At 53.9% G+C, this 17,502-nt stretch overlaps 1 protein-coding gene across 16 annotated transcripts in view; it reads left to right on the top strand.

The window, feature by feature from the left end:
• MSI2 (musashi RNA binding protein 2) overlaps nucleotides 1-17,502 on the top strand; it is a 202,057-nt gene that overhangs the window by 155,727 nt on the left and 28,828 nt on the right. For all 16 annotated transcript variants that reach the window (XM_065647368.1, XM_065647363.1, XM_065647362.1 and 13 more), the window contains exons 8-10: nucleotides 13-95; nucleotides 7,995-8,109; nucleotides 13,711-13,785. In XM_065647368.1, coding sequence (XP_065503440.1) covers nucleotides 13-95; nucleotides 7,995-8,109; nucleotides 13,711-13,785 — 273 coding nt within the window. The remainder of the gene's footprint in view (nucleotides 1-12; nucleotides 96-7,994; nucleotides 8,110-13,710; nucleotides 13,786-17,502) is intronic.

Below are 17,502 nucleotides of genomic sequence, written 5' to 3' on the forward strand. Positions count from 1 at the left end.
TTTATTAAACAGGATTTGGCTTCGTAACTTTTGAAAATGAAGACGTGGTGGAAAAAGTCTGTGAGATTCATTTCCACGAAATCAATAATAAGATGGTAAGTGGGTTTGTGGCCCCGCGAGCTCTCCCGCCGAACCGCGATCTTCCCGCCGGGCTGACCGGCAGCCGGACCTGCCGGGGGTTCTGCTCAGCGACTGGCGGGTCCCAGGTTGCGGGTTGCCCTGTCGGTAAAGCCACTGAGCCAGATGAAAAAGGGCATTTGTATTTCAATTGATGCAGTAACTTTGATATATGCAGCCAAAATATTCTTTTTCCCTTTGTCAAAACATCCTTCGCTTCTCAAATGTGTATTCAGATATGCATTGTATATTGGTCTGATATGTGTTCACAGACTTTAAATTCAATAATAGAGCTTTTAGTGTGGATAAGATCAAAGCAATCTCCTTGGCATATGCTGGAGGCCTGATTCAATATTTGACTTGCTAATTTTTCCCAGGGCACTGAAATAATATTCTTCATATTGTTCCTCACTGCAATATGCATCCGAAATAAAAGCGAGGGTCCCGTTGGCGAAGGGGGGTGGCCGGGGACCCCTCGCCCCATCTCCGTGGGGCTGTTCTCTGCCCCGGCGCAGTATCTCCCACCAGTGATGCCTCAGCAGACACGCGCGGCTGCTGGGAGAGGCTCCTTCCACTCGGTATAGTTAGTAAATGCTGATTAATCTGCCTTAAAACAAAACAGAAAGAACTCACCCCACCCACCCCCACCCCAGCATCCAGCCAACAGACCCAGCAACAAATTAGAAATGTCTGGAATGTAAATTTAGGTAAGACTTGTCAGTGGGGAGGGAAGAGCTACAGGATTTTCCTTCTGCTTCGCCGCGGGAGGGTGTGTGTCACGGCGTGTTCCGGAGCTTTAGTTGTTTCCCACGATGGGTTTTTCTCTGGAGCAAGGCTCAGCCTTGGCCTGGTGCAGACCAGTGCTGCCCAGTACGGCCCTGCAGAGGGGCTGGGTGTGCAGACCAGTGCTGCCCAGTACGGCCCTGCGGAGGGGCTGGGTGTGCAGACCAGCGCTGCCCAGTACGGCCCTGCGGAGGGGCTGGGTGTGCAGACCAGTGCTGCCCAGTACGGCCCTGCAGAGGGGCTGGGTGTGCAGACCAGTGCTGCCCAGTACGGCCCTGCAGAGGGGCTGGGTGTGCAGACCAGTGCTGCCCAGTACGGCCCTGCAGAGGGGCTGGATGTGCAGACCAGTGCTGCCCAGTACGGCCCTGCGGAGGGGCTGGGTGTGCAGACCAGTGCTGCCCAGTACGGCCCTGTGGAGGGGCTGGGTGTGCAGACCAGTGCTGCCCAGTACGGCTCTGCAGAGGGGCTGGGTGTGCAGACCAGTGCTGCCCAGTACGGCTCTGCAGAGGGGCTGGGTGTGCAGACCAGTGCTGCCCAGTACGGCTCGGCGGAGGGGCTGGGTGTGCAGACCAGTGCTGCCCAGTACGGCTCTGCAGAGGGGCTGGGTGTGCAGACCAGTGCTGCCCAGTACGGCTCTGCAGAGGGGCTGGGTGTGCAGACCAGTGCTGCCCAGTACGGCCCTGCAGAGGGGCTGGGTGTGCAGACCAGTGCTGCCCAGTACGGCCCTGCAGAGGGGCTGGGTGTGCAGACCAGTGCTGCCCAGTACGGCTCTGCAGAGGGGCTGGGTGTGCAGACCAGTGCTGCCCAGTACGGCTCGGCGGAGGGGCTGGGTGTGCAGACCAGTACTGCCCAGTACGGCCCTGCGGAGGGGCTGGGTGTGCAGACCAGTGCTGCCCAGTACGGCCCTGCGGAGGGGCTGGGTGTGCAGACCAGTGCTGCCCAGTACGGCCCTGCAGAGGGGCTGGGTGTGCAGACCAGTGCTGCCCAGTACGGCCCTGTGGAGGGGCTGGGTGTGCAGACCAGTGCTGCCCAGTACGGCCCTGCGGAGGGGCTGGGTGTGCAGACCAGTGCTGCCCAGTACGGCCCTGTGGAGGGGCTGGGTGTGCAGACCAGTGCTGCCCAGTACGGCTCTGCAGAGGGGCTGGGTGTGCAGACCAGTGCTGCCCAGTACGGCTCGGCGGAGGGGCTGGGTGTGCAGACCGGTACTGCCCAGTACGGCCCTGCGGAGGGGCTGGGTGTGCAGACCAGTGCTGCCCAGTACGGCCCTGTGGAGGGGCTGGGTGTGCAGACCAGTGCTGCCCAGTACGGCCCTGCAGAGGGGCTGGGTGTGCAGACCAGTGCTGCCCAGTACGGCCCTGTGGAGGGGCTGGGTGTGCAGACCAGTGCTGCCCAGTACGGCCCTGCGGAGGGGCTGGGTGTGCAGACCAGTGCTGCCCAGTACGGCCCTGTGGAGGGGCTGGGTGTGCAGACCAGTGCTGCCCAGTACGGCCCTGCAGAGGGGCTGGGTGTGCAGACCAGTGCTGCCCAGTACGGCCCTGTGGAGGGGCTGGGTGTGCAGACCAGTGCTGCCCAGTACGGCCCTGCGGAGGGGCTGGGTGTGCAGACCAGTGCTGCCCAGTACGGCCCTGCAGAGGGGCTGGGTGTGCAGACCAGTGCTGCCCAGTACGGCCCTGTGGAGGGGCTGGGTGTGCAGACCAGTGCTGCCCAGTACGGCCCTGCGGAGGGGCTGGGTGTGCAGACCAGTGCTGCCCAGTACGGCTCTGCAGAGGGGCTGGGTGTGCAGACCAGTGCTGCCCAGTACGGCCCTGCGGAGGGGCTGGGTGTGCAGACCAGTGCTGCCCAGTACGGCCCTGTGGAGGGGCTGGGTGTGCAGACCAGTGCTGCCCAGTACGGCCCTGCAGAGGGGCTGGGTGTGCAGACCAGTGCTGCCCAGTACGGCCCTGTGGAGGGGCTGGGTGTGCAGACCAGTGCTGCCCAGTACGGCCCTGTGGAGGGGCTGGGTGTGCAGACCAGTGCTGCCCTGTACAGCCCTGCAGAGGGGCTGGGTGTGCAGACCAGTGCTGCCCAGTACGGCCCTGCGGAGGGGCTGGGTGTGCAGACCAGTGCTGCCCAGTACGGCCCTGCGGAGGGGCTGGGTGTGCAGACCAGTGCTGCCCAGTACGGCCCTGCAGAGGGGCTGGGTGTGCAGACCAGTGCTGCCCAGTACGGCCCTGCAGAGGGGCTGGTTGTTGGCTGGAGGGAGCAGTGAGGTGCTGGGCTGTCCTGGCACATTATTTGACGTTTCATAGCCAGGTCTGTCCTCCTGCGCCGTGAAAACCTGGACGCGGCTGTTGGCGCAGCCCCGGGAGGAGGGGGGAGATGGCGGGAGGGTTTCTGCGCAGACAAAAGGCTGCACGGGATGGGGACAGGAGCACAGGGAACATGGAGGGGGGACAGGGCGAAAACACAAGAAACATCACAAAAAACCAAAGAAACAGTGTAGGCTGTTGGTGTGTTGTTTTCGCAGATAATTAAACTATATTCTTCCCAGCTGTCTGTGCTGGCTTGGTGCACAATCGGGTGCCACGGTGCTTTGAGTCTTCTCTTCTTGTCACTTCTTCTACAGCACTAATTTTAAAAGCAGCCCACGAAGGAGGAGATGAGACATGGTCCTGTCTTGGGACTGACTCATCGGATTGCTGATGTGTCTGCAGATTAATTACCAACCCCATGCGGGGCAGGAGAGCTGCTGCAGGCGTGTGTGACAGCGAGCGGGTGCAGGTGGCCGCTGGTGACACCCAGCTGGCCGGGGGTCACAGTCAGGCACGGATGTACTTTCCGCAGCGCACTCTGCGTCTGACCTGTCCTGCTTCGTTTTTTTAACACGTCTGACCCAGCCGTGTTTCGCGAAGGGGACGGGTTCTCACAGCCCCAGCTCAAGACGATGGGTTTGCAGCTGCTCGGTGAGCTGGGGCAGGGCCACCCCGTCCCTGTCCCCATCCTTGTCCCCATCCCAGCGCTGCTCAGCTGGCACATCCGTGGCTCCGTGGGCACCAGCTGGCTCCGAGCTCATTCTTTCTCATCCCCTGAATGCTGCCATTTCCCCAAACGCAGGGCAAGCAGAGGGTAGCGGGGCTGCGGCTGTTCACCAGCCTATTTCAAGCCTCCCGTCTCTCCGGCAGGTTATTTTTAGCCCACCCATTCTGCTTCTGTTGCCATCCGTAAAGCTTAGAATGTCAAATGTAATATTAAACAAGCAGTGTGAAAGCAAAAAGAAAATGCCAGTGAGGTATTTAATACATGAAACTTGGAATTTACGTGGGAGGCCAAAGATACTTTCCAAACATCGCGGGGGGAACAAATAAAACCCAAACAAGCTGCCTCCAGAATATTGTTCCTTTGACAGGAGCGGGCTGCTTTGCAAAGAGAAACCTGGTTTTCTGAGGAAGTGCAAAAGGAGCTGGAAAAGAATGCGATGAAGCGATTGATTTCCCTTTCGATCCCGCTGTGATAGTCGTTCCCGTCCCAGCGCGGTGCTGCCGGCGCCGTGAGCCGAGCCTGCCCGGGCACTTCGCACCTGGGACCTCGGCTCGGGCTCCGGAGCAGCTGACAAAAGCGTTGGGCAGCTTTAAAATAGGCTTTGACGTTGCGCAGCACCTGTGGCTGTTTCTCTCTCTCGTGGTGGGGTTTTTGTTGTGGATTTTTGTAGCATATCGGCACTTTCCAGGCTGTTCCCTGAACTGGCCGCCTTCGCTGTGTGGTGGCGTTTTGGAAGCACATATCACACACCACGGGCGTTTGGGTTTTCGTCCCAGTGCCTTGTGGTTTAAGGCACCTCCATCCCTGGAAAGCCAAACTGCTCCATATGCCTGTTGGGCCTCTGCATCGTCCCCCTGCCTCTCCAGTTGGTGTCTGACCGGTGGTGGCAGCTTCTGATGCCACAGTCCCCACCCCACCTTTGTCAGTGGTCTAACGGGGTTTCTGAAGGTGCTTCTAACCTCTTTGCTGTTGCCTGGTGTAGCCCTGCCCTCGCAGCGGACAGCGCGAATACAGATTTCTGTTAGGGGAGCGGCAGTTTTGGCTGCCGTGCCCTGAGCGACACGACGTCCCCAAGGTGATCGAGTCTCCACCAACTGTGAATCGCACGTTGCTGGCAGGACAACGTTGCCTTGTCTTTGGGCGGTAAAATGGCTTTTTGTGCATTGTGAATATGTGCGCATTCTGCTTCCCTCAAGCCAGCCCTGGTTTCCCTGGTGGGCTGCTCGCTGTGGGGTTTTGCGACGTGCTGGTGCTCGAGCTGACAGCCCGCGTTGTTGGCCGGGTATAAGAGGCTTTTCACTCCCCATCGCAGCCGTCCTGGGTTCTGGTGCCTTTGACTGTTCGCCTTGACCCAAGAGTACCCCAGTGTAACGTTCATTCTCAGAACTAGACTAAACAAAAATAGTGAATTTTAGTTTCCCTGCTTTTTTTTTTTTTCTTTTTTTTTAGGCTTAGAGTTAAAACTTTGTTAGGCTGCTGAAAGTGAAGGTCATCCCTCATATAGGGGAGGTGGAAAAAATCTGGAAATTATTAAGATGTACAGAAATGCTGAACCGAAGGTTTGTGCAAAATCCAGATTTGCGTACGAAGTACCCGCATCGGGCGGGCTCCTGGGGGTGATTCGGCTTGGAGCTGGGAACCGGCTCGTCAATCCAGACACGTTCCCTCCTGGAGAAGCCCCATCGCTGCCGCCCTTTGCTGGCACACGGTGCACACGGTGCCGTCCCCAGGGATTTCCCCGCGGTAGCCATGGCTGTGCGTGGTTTTGGCGTCTCCGTCCCGTTTGTCGGGGAGGACAGGGCCGGCTTCTTGCAGAAAAGCAGCCTGGCCCCTTTTTCCCCCGTTTGCTGCCTCTGTTGCTGAAGAGGCACCATCCAAGCCCACGGCCCACGCGCTAACTTGGTGCTTCACCTCCTCTTGCTGCATTTTCCCCGTTTGCCGATGGGATGGTGTGTGAGCAGCTTCTGCAAAGCACTTGGAGCCCTGACGTTGTTGAATGGGGGGTGTAGAAATGCAGCCGAGGGTCACCCAGCCCTTCCCCGGGCCGGCAGCGTGGCGCTGGGCTGCAGGGCCGTGTCCCCCGCGTCATCCCTCCCGGGGGACAGAGTCTCTGCTGGCTAGCGGAGAATATTTTTGCCCTCAATATGGGGTATATTTGTTTACAAAGGCTCGGGGATTATTTTGCTTTCCTACTGGTGAGTTTTTCTTCCCCTTTAAACCCCAGTTAAAACTTCTTTGCAGCTCACTGCCATTCCCTTTATATCCTCGTGTGCTGTGAAAATCATAAATTACGCTCATCTTTCAGAGAGCAGCGGTAGGCTGTTTTGTGGTTGCAAAAGCTAATTACTGGGTTATTGTTTCTAACGGTGCTAATCCAAACTTCATTTTCCTGTTAATTGTCCGTTGAGCCAGGCGAGATTGTTTTTATCATCCCGACTGTTTGCAGCGCAAGCGGCCGCGAGCTGTAACCGATGCTGCTGTGACATTTGGGGTGGCGATGAACCCAAAAGACGCGGCTGCGAAATCAAATGACACACTCGTGGTGCTCACCCAGGTCGTTTGGCTGGAGAAATTAGATCAATGTACTCCTGTTAAATGCCCCTCTGATTAAAAATGAGCAAAGGATGGTTTCAGAGGATATTTTTCGCCCGTTTTCCCCATTTCCCGCACACCCCTCCCCGGTCCCTCTCTGCCCGTCTCCACTGCCTCCTGCCAGGACCCCAACACTTGTTGGCAGAAAAGTAGCAAAAGTTGAACTCCAGAAGGATTTTGCTCCAAACTCCGCTGGGTCAGGGCAGCTCGTTCACAAGAAGTGCGTGTTTGGGCAGTGGTGGCTGCATCCGAGCGTTGTAGCTTCGGGAGGCGTTGCGAGCAAGCAAAGCAAATGCGGAGGTTTGCAGCAGGAAGGGGAGGAGGAGGTGGGTTTGTTTAAAATACTCCCATTACAGTCAGTTAACCTTTATGTTACCTAAATGAAAATCGTATAAAGCTGAAATTTTCGCTGATGGGGTTGCTTAGGAACAGGCGGTCGGTTTTCATACGGCGATGGGCTGTTGGGCACTGAGGTGTAGCTGTGTTCCCGCAGCGCCCGGGTTGCTGGGGGTGCTCACCCCCCGCGCTGCTGCAAAGAGGATGAGGAGCTGGGGGAGGAACCAAGAGGCAGAAGCTGGAAGCTCTGGGCTCAGCCCCGACTCGGAGCAGCGATCCCCAGCGCAGCGCAGAGCGGGGGCGTCCCCGGGCAGGGCTGCACCGGCGCCTGCGCCTCTTCCTGCTGCTCAGAGCGTCGGCTGAGCTGTAAAGCCGTAGAAATGGGTTGGAATGACTCCGGTTGGCTCCAAACCGGCTTCCCCACGGGCTGGTGCTGCGGGGAGCGTGGGGACGCTCTGCTGGGGGGGTGAGTCGGCAGTGCTGGAGCTGGAAAACGTGGAAAAGTACTTTATTTCTCCCTTTTCCCATCCCGAAAGAGGCCGAGAAGCAGCAGCCGGGGGGCCTGGGTGTCCTGCCGCCGGCTGGGCTGGGTTGTCGCCTCTCGCACGGTGCTGCTGGGCACTCACAACGTGGTTCACGTGGCGTTGAACAACTTCCAAAGGCAGCGGGATGAACTGGAAGTGAAAGAATGCAGATTGTTTATTAATAGGGTTTGCAGAAATTTTCTGCTGGGTAGAAATATTGATTCTTTATTCCTATTTTAAAAGAAGCTTTTTCTAATGATCACCGAGAGTCATTTTCTGTTATCGATTGCAATCGAGCTGTGCTGGGGACCTCCCTCCATTCATCCCACGCCGCCAGTGCCATTGAGAGCAGGCAGCACACGGTTCCCTTCAGGAACACGGCAGCTTCTTAAATCAGCGCTTCTGTCATCTCTCCAGAGGGGTTTGCTATGTGTGTTTAAAGAGACATCCACGTTTGCTCTTTTAAATCCATTTACGCTATTCTTAAAGTTCACCTTTGAGGGGGAGGCGGTGTGGGGAGGCAGGCGCTAAAAATAAAACTCCCCCCTTAAGTAGATCAGTTCTGCGTTTGACATTTACATGGAATTCATTTGCATCTCATTTGTACATGTTTCTGCTCAATAGGTAGAATGTAAGAAAGCACAACCTAAAGAAGTGATGTTTCCACCAGGGACGAGGGGCCGGGCGCGCGGGCTGCCGTACACCATGGACGCTTTCATGCTGGGGATGGGCATGTTGGGTAAGTGCCGGAGCCCCCGCGGCCCCGTTCCTCGCACATCCTGCACCCAACTCGCAAACTTCAGCGGGGGGAGTGGGGAAAATAACCCTGTCGGTGGTAAATTATTAACTCCCCCCACCTTGCTTCCTGGAATATAAAAATTTGCATTTAAATGGGTGTTTTAAATAGCCTGTTTTACTCTTACTCACAAAAATAGAATGATGAAAGATGCAGGGTGTTCATTCTGACTAAAAATGATCTCTCCCCCTTTTTAGAGGAATTGAGTCACACATTATTCCCCTTCTTTTAAAGGTATCTTTGACAGTTCAGCATAGATAATTGAAAATCTTGCCAGCTCTGAAATGGCGTGCAAGATGGAGAAAGCAGGGAGATGCGGAACAGTGTAGGTCACAACAATAATCACGAGTTTCAAGGAGATGGAACGGTATTTTAGTCCAGGGTATTGTGTCCAGAAAATACTAATTAAATGGGATAAATGATATTTAATGGCAAAATTCTATTTGTGCACGAGGTCTATTTAGTTATAATTGGTTCTCATTTGTTTCTGCCTAGATAGTTCTTCTTTCTATATAATGTGACAACCTCTTGACACTCTGTCCTCAGATTGACTAAGCCAAAACGCTGCTAATCCATTGCCAATGTATTTTTGTAAAACCTCAAGCATTTTGAACTTTCTGCTCCCTTTGCATCACTGGACTTTCCCTCATTTGTCACCTGCTGTGTCCCTAAAGCATGAGAGAACCAGAGGGCATCAGAAATGGGCCTTTCCTGGGCCAGCGTCCCTGGTACGTGGCCTCTCTGGGATGCTTTGAGTTTTCTGTCCTGGATTTAGATGTTCCCAGAAACTGAGCGCAAAAAACAGCCTTGAAAGCTGGCGCTGGGTTGTGCTGAGCTCTGCTGAGCTGCTGGGGACCCGCGGCCCCAGGACGCGGGGCACCGAGGCTCAGGCGGAGATGTCTGACTTGAGGCACCGCTTGATTTGATAGGGAAAATGGTCCTGCCATGTTTGCTTTATCTCTGAATTAATAGTACTTCTGTTCGTGTGGCTGGAGCGATCCATTTCTGGGATGCGTAATTCAGTTATTTCAGCTGATCATCTATTTTTCTGTCCCCACGCTCCACCACCACCCTGCCCTATAGCATTTGGAAATTACATTTCATGCTTAAAATATTTATCTTCTTCTAGTCAGTCTGTGATTTCGTTACCTGTACGTTCCCAGTGTGCTTGAGCACACGTACTTTATTTCTGCCATTTCTCCCCATGGCGCTGGCGGGTTGGGGTGGTGGAGCCGAGCCCGGGGCAGCGGCACCGTCCGTCGGCAGAGCTGCCTCGAGCCTGTTCCTCGCAAGGAGTGACCGGAGCCGGGATCCACCCCAGAGACTGAAGGGAAAATTCAGCCCTCGGGTGCGACGTGAGTCGTTCGCACCGGGGCTGCCTCTCTGGAGAAAGATGTTTTCGAGGCAGATGAAGTCATGGACGAGCCCTCGGCGAGCGGATCTGTTGGCAAATCCCCGTCCCGCCGCGGTGGTCGGGTCACCCCGACCGGCTCTGCTCCAGCTGCTCCCGCAACGCGCTCTTATTAGATTTCAAATTGGGGTGACTTGCTTGGAATTAATGATTGATTGATGTTGAAGGCCAGATGCTTCATTATCTGCTCTAGCTGGTTTTTTCATCTTCCCAGTTCCTTCTTTCTACAGTGGCACCGTGTTAAATAATTAAGTGCTAAACAAGGAGATTGCAGCACCCGAGCGCCGGGCTGGCGGGGTGGCCATTGTAAACCCCCGTTTTCAAAGGCTCCTGTTAGAGTTGGCTTCCAGGGGCTGATGGGCAGCGGCTCAGCAGGGAGCCCCAGTCTCCATCCCAAGCCCCGGCAGCTGCGCAGCGGTGGGACAGGGGCATAATTAACCCATCAAACGACGAGGCGCACCAATTAACGTACTGCCAGAGGCAGCGTCTGCAGTAGCCAAGCGTTTTGCTGAGGTCCCAGGGGACCCGTGTCAGCCTGACCCTGTTCCTCCTTTTGGGAGCCTGGCTGGGCTAGAACAGAGTGATTGGGGCTGCTCTGGAAGGATTTTGATACCTGTTTCCAGAAGCCCTTGCTCAAGGTCACCTTCTCCAGATGCTGTTCGCGGGCAGGGAAGGGGATCGGAGGAACAAATGCATCAGACAACCCAAAGGAAAGAGCGGAGAGCGACTCCCTCCAAAGCTATTAAGGAAGTTGGTCTTTTTCATTAATCACAACCTCCCCAAGGAGCCCACAGCAGCCGGGGTCTAAAGGTGCGTAGGCAGCCACTTCTGTGATGATTTGGCTGATTGGAACAAAATTAAAGTGTTCTTCTGAAAGGATTTTTGGACTCAGAGTGCGCAGGCAGGCTGAGCCTTTTGCCAGGGCTGCGTCTGGACTGTCTGGGGCTCGCTCTGCTGGCAGGACACGCGCGGTCTCGGAGGAGATTGGGGACATTAATTAGCCGCTCTGCATAAAGAGCGGGCTGGAGCGGTCTCAGTTGCAGTGACCTCCCTCCCCGACAGCCCCGCGGCAGCACGAGCTGCTCCCTGCCCCAGGGATGCCGAGCCGGTGCCGTGTCCCCCCGGCAGACAACGTCCCCATCTGCAGCTGGGCGGCGGCGGTTCGGCGGCTGAGAAGCTTGCCGTGCGCCCGGGAGCCTCATCTCTGTCACCCAGTCCTGGTGCCAAACCAGGAGCCCTGTCACCCAAGGACGCGTGGGCGCTGCTGCATTGCCCCGCTGCTCGTTGTGCTCCAGGTCTGTACCTGAAAACTCGGAAAAAAAAAAAAGAGAGAAAAGAAGAAAGCAACCAAGGAGCAACATTAACAGGAGGTGTCTCTGTCTCCCCTCCATCTGCAGCAGCTCTGCGTCTGGGATGTCACAGCTGCCGCTGGGTGGTCCCGGTGGTGACACCTGGCTCCGGAGGTGACGGCCGTGCTGCTGGGTCTGAACCGGGGCCCCCAGCACTCATCTCTTCTAGCGATGGGCGTCTTAGACTTGGTGGTGTTTAATATTGAAATTGGGCTCTTTTTAACTGCCAGCCCCCTCCCGAGGCCGGAGCGCTCGGCCCGTCCAGCTCACAGCCCAGCCTGCCAAAGGGCTGTCTGATGCGAACCCCCGATTTCTGCAGGTTTCTTACACCACCGCTCACAGCAAAGCTGGGCTCTGCGTTACTGCACACCTTCCATCCAGGTAGGCTGAACTCATGCATAAAAGAAGCTTGTGCCCTTCAAAGAAAGTCATTCCTTTTTCCATCAGACTCAGTTTAATAGAGCAGCAGCTGCCTCTGAGGCAGGTTGGGAAGGGGAGCCCTTCGTTCGCTCCTGACAGCTTTAGCTCAGCTCTTTATTCCCTTGGATCAAGGGACAAACTTCTCCAGCAGACGTATTTCTTCCCCATAGCTGCTCCCTGCTACGTGACACCCCCCGTGTCTGCCGGAGCTGGTTTTTGGTTTGCATTCCCTCATGCCACCGGTGCTTATGTGAAGGTCACAGCACGTTTCTTTTGAGGGAGACCCCGAGAATTCTGGTTGCAGCGTGGGGCTGTGCTCTGGCAGAAGGAGCCTGCCTTTCCTCGCAGAGGACCTGCCGTTCCTTGCTCTGAGCAGCACTAGCAGACAAGAATGTTCTTGTGTTTCCTGGAACTTTCGAATTAATTTTGAAAGCAGAGGTGCTGGATGGATGCAGTGGTGTGGAAGCAGTTTTGGTTGTTGGTTTGAGTTCTGCTTCCATGGACAGGAGGGTCTCGCCTCAGAGGAGGCAATCCAGGCAAAACTTGGATTTTTGGTCCAGCAACAAGGGATAATTAGAGAGTGATCATGCCCCAGGACTGCTGATGCAAATAAACTGCTCAGTTCCCGATGCAGGATGAGGATGGCACCTAATGGAGATGGTGGGTAGGTCAGCATGGCCATAATTCGGCCTGATGAAGCATCCACATGGGCATGGTGTTAATGCACTATTGATATTCAGCCAGGCAATTTCCCCGGCGTGGATCGGGCTGTGACTCGTTAGAGCAGAGCTGGGCGCCGCAGCAGTAAATGAAGAGGAAAATTGAAGTAATGTTGTATTATAAATTTATGATTTCATCTGCCTGACCTAGAGAGTGTTGAGCGCTGGCGACGCGGGTGAGAGCCCCGGGCAGCTCCGCCGGTGCCATCAGGCACGGCCGGGTTTGCACCCGCGGCAAAGCGCCGGCACTGCCCGGCACATCCGTCCCCTCCAGAGCCATGAGCTGATGGATCTGCTTCCGAATCATTCGAAGTGGAACAAAACTCACTTTTTTCCACTTGTCGAGGGGCTGCGGTCGGACAACACATAGTGATTTTTCGTGGTGGAGCTCGCAGTGTTGTTAATGGTGTTACTTAGCAAACAATCCGTTTTTCAATATTGGGTTTTTAATTAAAAAAAAAAAGAAAAAAGGTTTGTTAAGCTTAACCCTGAAAGATCTGATTTAATGACAGAAGTGATTAATTTCTGAGGGAATCCAGCCGTTGAGCTCTGAAATAAATAGGCAAGGGCTAAGTGATGTGTACACGTTGCTGGAAGCCGCAGCGTCCTGTCCGGGCACCGCGGGGCCACTTAATCCCGTCATCAAAATTCAGCCGAGCATTTTGTTCTTCCAGTTTTAGATTATGGTTAATAGTACATTATACGTACATATAAATCTAATCAGAAGTGGAGGGACTTGGAGCAGCAGAAAAATAGCTGTACGATGTGTGAATGTATTAAGAATAAATAAAAGCAGATGTAGGAGACCCCCAGAAGAACCATTCGGCTGCTACGGCTCCTCTCGGGGTCCAGCGCGGCCGCCGTTGCCGAGGTTTGCGGTGAGTTGGTGGGCGGCGGGAGCACACGTATGGTGGCTCTGGGTGTGGAGAGCTCTGTCCGAGGCGCCGGCTGACGCCGGCCGGCCGCGGGGACGCTCCACAGCCTGCGTTGCGCTGGAATTGCAAAGGGTGGCTCCTGTTTTCAGGAAAACCGAGCAGGGAAATGCTGAGGGTCGGAAGTGAGGTTCTCATAGCTGGGTTTTACTTTCCGGAAAAATTCAAAGCTCTTTGACTCTCTGGCTCGTTGCTGTTGCTGCCTCAACTGTTTGATGTGTTAACTGTTGTCCTTCACACTCCTGGGATAAAGAATTACTACTACCTTAATCTCCAACTGTCAATAGCTCTGCAGCAAAGTACATTCATTGTAAGCTCTCCAAATGTCAGAGCAAACCCGTGTTATGTGTTTAGCCTCAGCATTTGGCATTTACTCTTCCAGCTAACAAGTGTGCACAGTCCTTGGGCTGCAGACGCCCCGGTGCATGTTAATCACGGCGTGACAGGTCCCTGCCCCGCCGGGCGCGAGCAGGAACCAGCAGGAACGAGCAGGAGCGCCGCCCGGCTCCTGAGCTTTCTGCTCGAGATGATAATGAAACTTTCCCACACTTTTGCATGAGTGGAATAAATGTTCTTTTTCAATACCTTCTGTAAAAATCAAGTCTCACTCATCATCCCTGCCATTTTGCATTGTATTTAAAAACAAAAAGCCTTTATTAATCTTCCAACTTCTCTTTCTCTCTCTCTCTCTCTTTTATGTTTCTGTGATCAAGGTTACCCAAATTTTGTTGCAACGTATGGCCGAGGATACCCCGGATTTGCCCCAAGTTACAGCTATCAGTTCCCAGGTATGTACTTTTCATTTGCAGATTTACTTCTTTCCCCTCTTTCCTTCTTTTTTTTTGTTCCTTTTTTTAATATCCATAGCTGCAAGCTGAGACAGGCAAGTCTGCAGGGAGCATCTCGCACAACAACAATTTCCTTTTTTTACTACTTTAAAATAGATATTTCTATAGACATATTTTAAATACATTTTTACTAACGTGTAAATTGGTACTGGTTATTTGAAAACAAACTTCTTAAATTAAAACATAGCACGACAGAGATCATTTCAGAGCCGTCACCCTCCCTTTGATGGGTTTTTCCTGTCATACGTATTTTATAGAGATACACACAGACACACACGCAGACGCGCGCACACGTTCCCATACGATCGGCGGTAAGTGGATATTGTGTACAAGCGCAGTCTTGGAGTGAGAAGTCCGACCTTCCCGTGTTCTCTATCGCTCTCGCTGCTGTCCCGCACAGGAACGGTTTCTGCCTGCGTGTCGGTGGTTCGGTTTGGCTGCGGTTGGGTTCCTCTCCCCTCGCCGTGGCTGGACACCCCGCGGTGCCGGGTGTTCGCTCCTGTTTGCCGGGGTCAGGCGGAGCGGTCCCAGCGCCGCCGCCGCGCGCTCGGTGCTCGGGACCGAGGGACAACTGGGGAACGGGGTGAAACCCCCGGAGTGAGCCCCGGCGGGTGAAAACCAAACGCCCTGATGGGGACGGTCCCTTAGCGTGGGTGAGGCTGCGGAGGGATGCTCGGTGCTACCTGCGGCACGTCGGGGCAAAGACGCGGCCTTGTGTTCGGCACTGGGCCGTTAATTAGGGTGAAACGCGGCGCTGGGAGCGTACGGATTATTGAGAGCTGTCAGAGAACCGTGTCCTCGGGACGGCGGTTCCTGCGGGCTGAGGTCAAACGTGAGGATGAGGCTTCAGACCGTGTCTGCCGTTGTCTCACGCTGTTCTCACGGGTCCTCACGCTTCCTTGTCCCAGCTGATTCGTATGGAGACAGCTAAACGAGAGACACCTTTGATAAATGATGAAAATTGGCAGAGCTTAGATGACTTTAATTATAAACATGTCTAAAATGAACGTGTCTGCCAGCTGACAGCAGAGGTTTGACTCTACCGTCGTTATATATGTTTTTACTAAGGGCCTGGTTTTTCGAAACAGGCCTTCCAGTTATTTGCTGGTTGTTCTCAGTCTCTTGCAGAGATGGAGTATGTAGAAGAAAGCCAAAGTGGATTGTCACCACTCAAAAGTGGGTGCCTCTCAGCGAGGGGCGATGTCCCTGAAGCTGTGCCACGGCCTCGGCTCCTCTCCCTCTCAGAGAATTCATTCCTTAACAGCAATCAGAACCGTTCATAGAGCCGTTGGGTGGTTTTTCTGAGATGTCTCGGTGCTCGGGCCTGTCGGAGCGGTGTACAGCCCAAGGGCTGGGATGTCCCCAGGGTGTCCCCTTGCTGGAGCGTCGGGGACAGAGCCTGTGCCGTGGGAGCACAGCTCAGCGTGCGGGGGAGCGTTTGGGGAGCAGGTCGGGGTTTGAGGACGGGGACGTGCCCTCGCAGGGATGTGTCGTGTGTGTCGTGTCCCCGGTGCCAGCCGGGCTGTCCCCGCTCTCCTTCGCCCCCGTGCTGGATGGAGCCGCGTCCCAGCGCTGCCTCCTCCTGTGGCACCGGGGACGGGACTGAGTCGGCACCGCGACCGACCGGCCTTTAGTGCCATGGGACGAATGCCATAAATGTGGTTCCAGCACGTAGTTCTCCTCCTCAGAGCCCAAGCCCCTCAGCCCGTCCCTCCGCGTGGTTTGGCTCTCACAGAAGTGCCTGTGGGGCCCGTGGGGTGACTGCGGCTCGGAGCGCGAAGCAGCAGGGTGTGCAAACCCGGCGCGGGGAAACGGGAAACGTGCTGGTTTGGCGAGCTGCCGTGCCCAAACACTCAGTGCCGTGATTCGAAAAGAAAAATACAGTAGTGGGGCATTTCTGCAGGAGCAGCCCGGGCAGCGCTGCTGGTGCTGCCACAGCCACGTGTGGGGATAAATGTGCAAACCAATATAATGCATCTCAATATCCCGCTGTGTCCTGCGGTTCGTTAGAGAGCAGACCTGGCCGTGCTTTTTGCTACAGCGCAGAGACACACACAACCGCTTTGGCGACTGCTCGATCTTCTCCCATCACGTTATTTTTTTCCTCTAGGTCTTTATAACTCAGTACATAGTCTTTCTTTTTTATTGCAATCACTCCCTTTCTGTGTCTTTTTTTTTTTCTTTTTTTTTTTTTAATTTCTGGGACTTATCTTTTCAGTTTAATCTATTAATTTCTGTTCTTATTTCACTTTGCAGACTATTTGCCGATTTCACAAGACATAATTTTTATCAACTAGTTCTTAAAGATGCATAACAAATTAATCGGGGTTTACAACAGTGCTAATGAGAGAGAAAGACAGAAAAAGCCTGGGTGGTCCATGCTTAGTATCAATGTCCACTGAAAAATTGCTGCTCTTACTGGCTGGTTTGATTGACTGGACTTTTTATTTTATTTTTATTTTTTTAAAGGCTCCATATCCTCACTGCTTTGAGTTTGCTTTTTTTTCTTTTTTTTTTTTCTCTGCTTTGTTATGAGTTTTTAATGCCCACTTGGAATGTAACTCACCAGGACGGGGATCAGGGGCGTTATGAAGGCATGACTTCTCACAAACTTTTTAGAAATAATTTTATCAAGGAAACAAAAACGATGATCAGGTCATACAAGCAGCCCCAGAGAGAGATGTCGGTGCTTTTTAATATAGAGACGTTCCGCAGGAGCACAAATCATGATCAGGGTGGAGCGAGGCTAGCGGCTCCGTCACTGGGATCGTTAGCAGCGCAGGGTTTAATTCCAGATCCAGCGCCCTGCGTGCAGGTGTGACCCAGCGGGGCGGGCGCTGCAGACCCCGCGGTTTCGCCCCGTTCCGCTGGCTGTGGGTCGGTGGCTCCTGATGGCGGCTGCAGCGAGCGAAGGGCTCGGCCGGTCCTGCCCCGGGTCCTGCCCCGGCTCCGACCCCGGCCCGCGCAGCCCGGCGGGCGCTTCTGCTTCCGCACTGTGCAAATCAGGGCAAATTACTGGAATTTTGGCACGAGGGACGAGCTTTCCCTGCTGGCTTAAGCTGCGTCGCACTCTTAATCTCCACCCGAATGGCAGCAGAGCTGCAAACCCGAGTGGTAAATCCTCCATCCATTGGCTTTCTTCTTAACGAGACCAGACTCTGGACTTTTGGGTAGCAAACACGCCTCATATTTAAATTCTGTTTTTTCTTACAAGTGTTTCTACCCATTTTATAAGTTTGTGAGAAGTGAATTGCATGCTTACAGTAGAACTGTAATGCATTTTAATGTTTGTTAATCCACTTGTTTAAAATGTCGGTGTCAAAGGCTCTACAATACATGGCTGTGCTGTTCATTTCATTGAAGATGCTTGATGTAATAATTGGTTAGTTTTCTTTTTACTTTCCTGCAGGCAATAGCTTTTTTTAATCTGTATGGCTTCTTATTGTTTTGTTTGGGGTTTTTTGCTATGAATTGCTTTGCTTTTGTGAACTTGTCGTAGTGTGCATGATTTGCAAACATTTCAGCTATTGTGAATTTTCTCATTTTTTGTAAATAGTCCATCTGTGCTTTTCTTTTTTTTCTTTTTTTTATGACCTTTTTCCTGTAAGTAACTGAGGTAGAAAATAATAATAAATTGTTTACAACGGACATGCTGTG

This window comes from Caloenas nicobarica, chromosome 17, assembly GCF_036013445.1.
Source record: "Caloenas nicobarica isolate bCalNic1 chromosome 17, bCalNic1.hap1, whole genome shotgun sequence".
Taxonomy (NCBI): domain Eukaryota; kingdom Metazoa; phylum Chordata; class Aves; order Columbiformes; family Columbidae; genus Caloenas; species Caloenas nicobarica.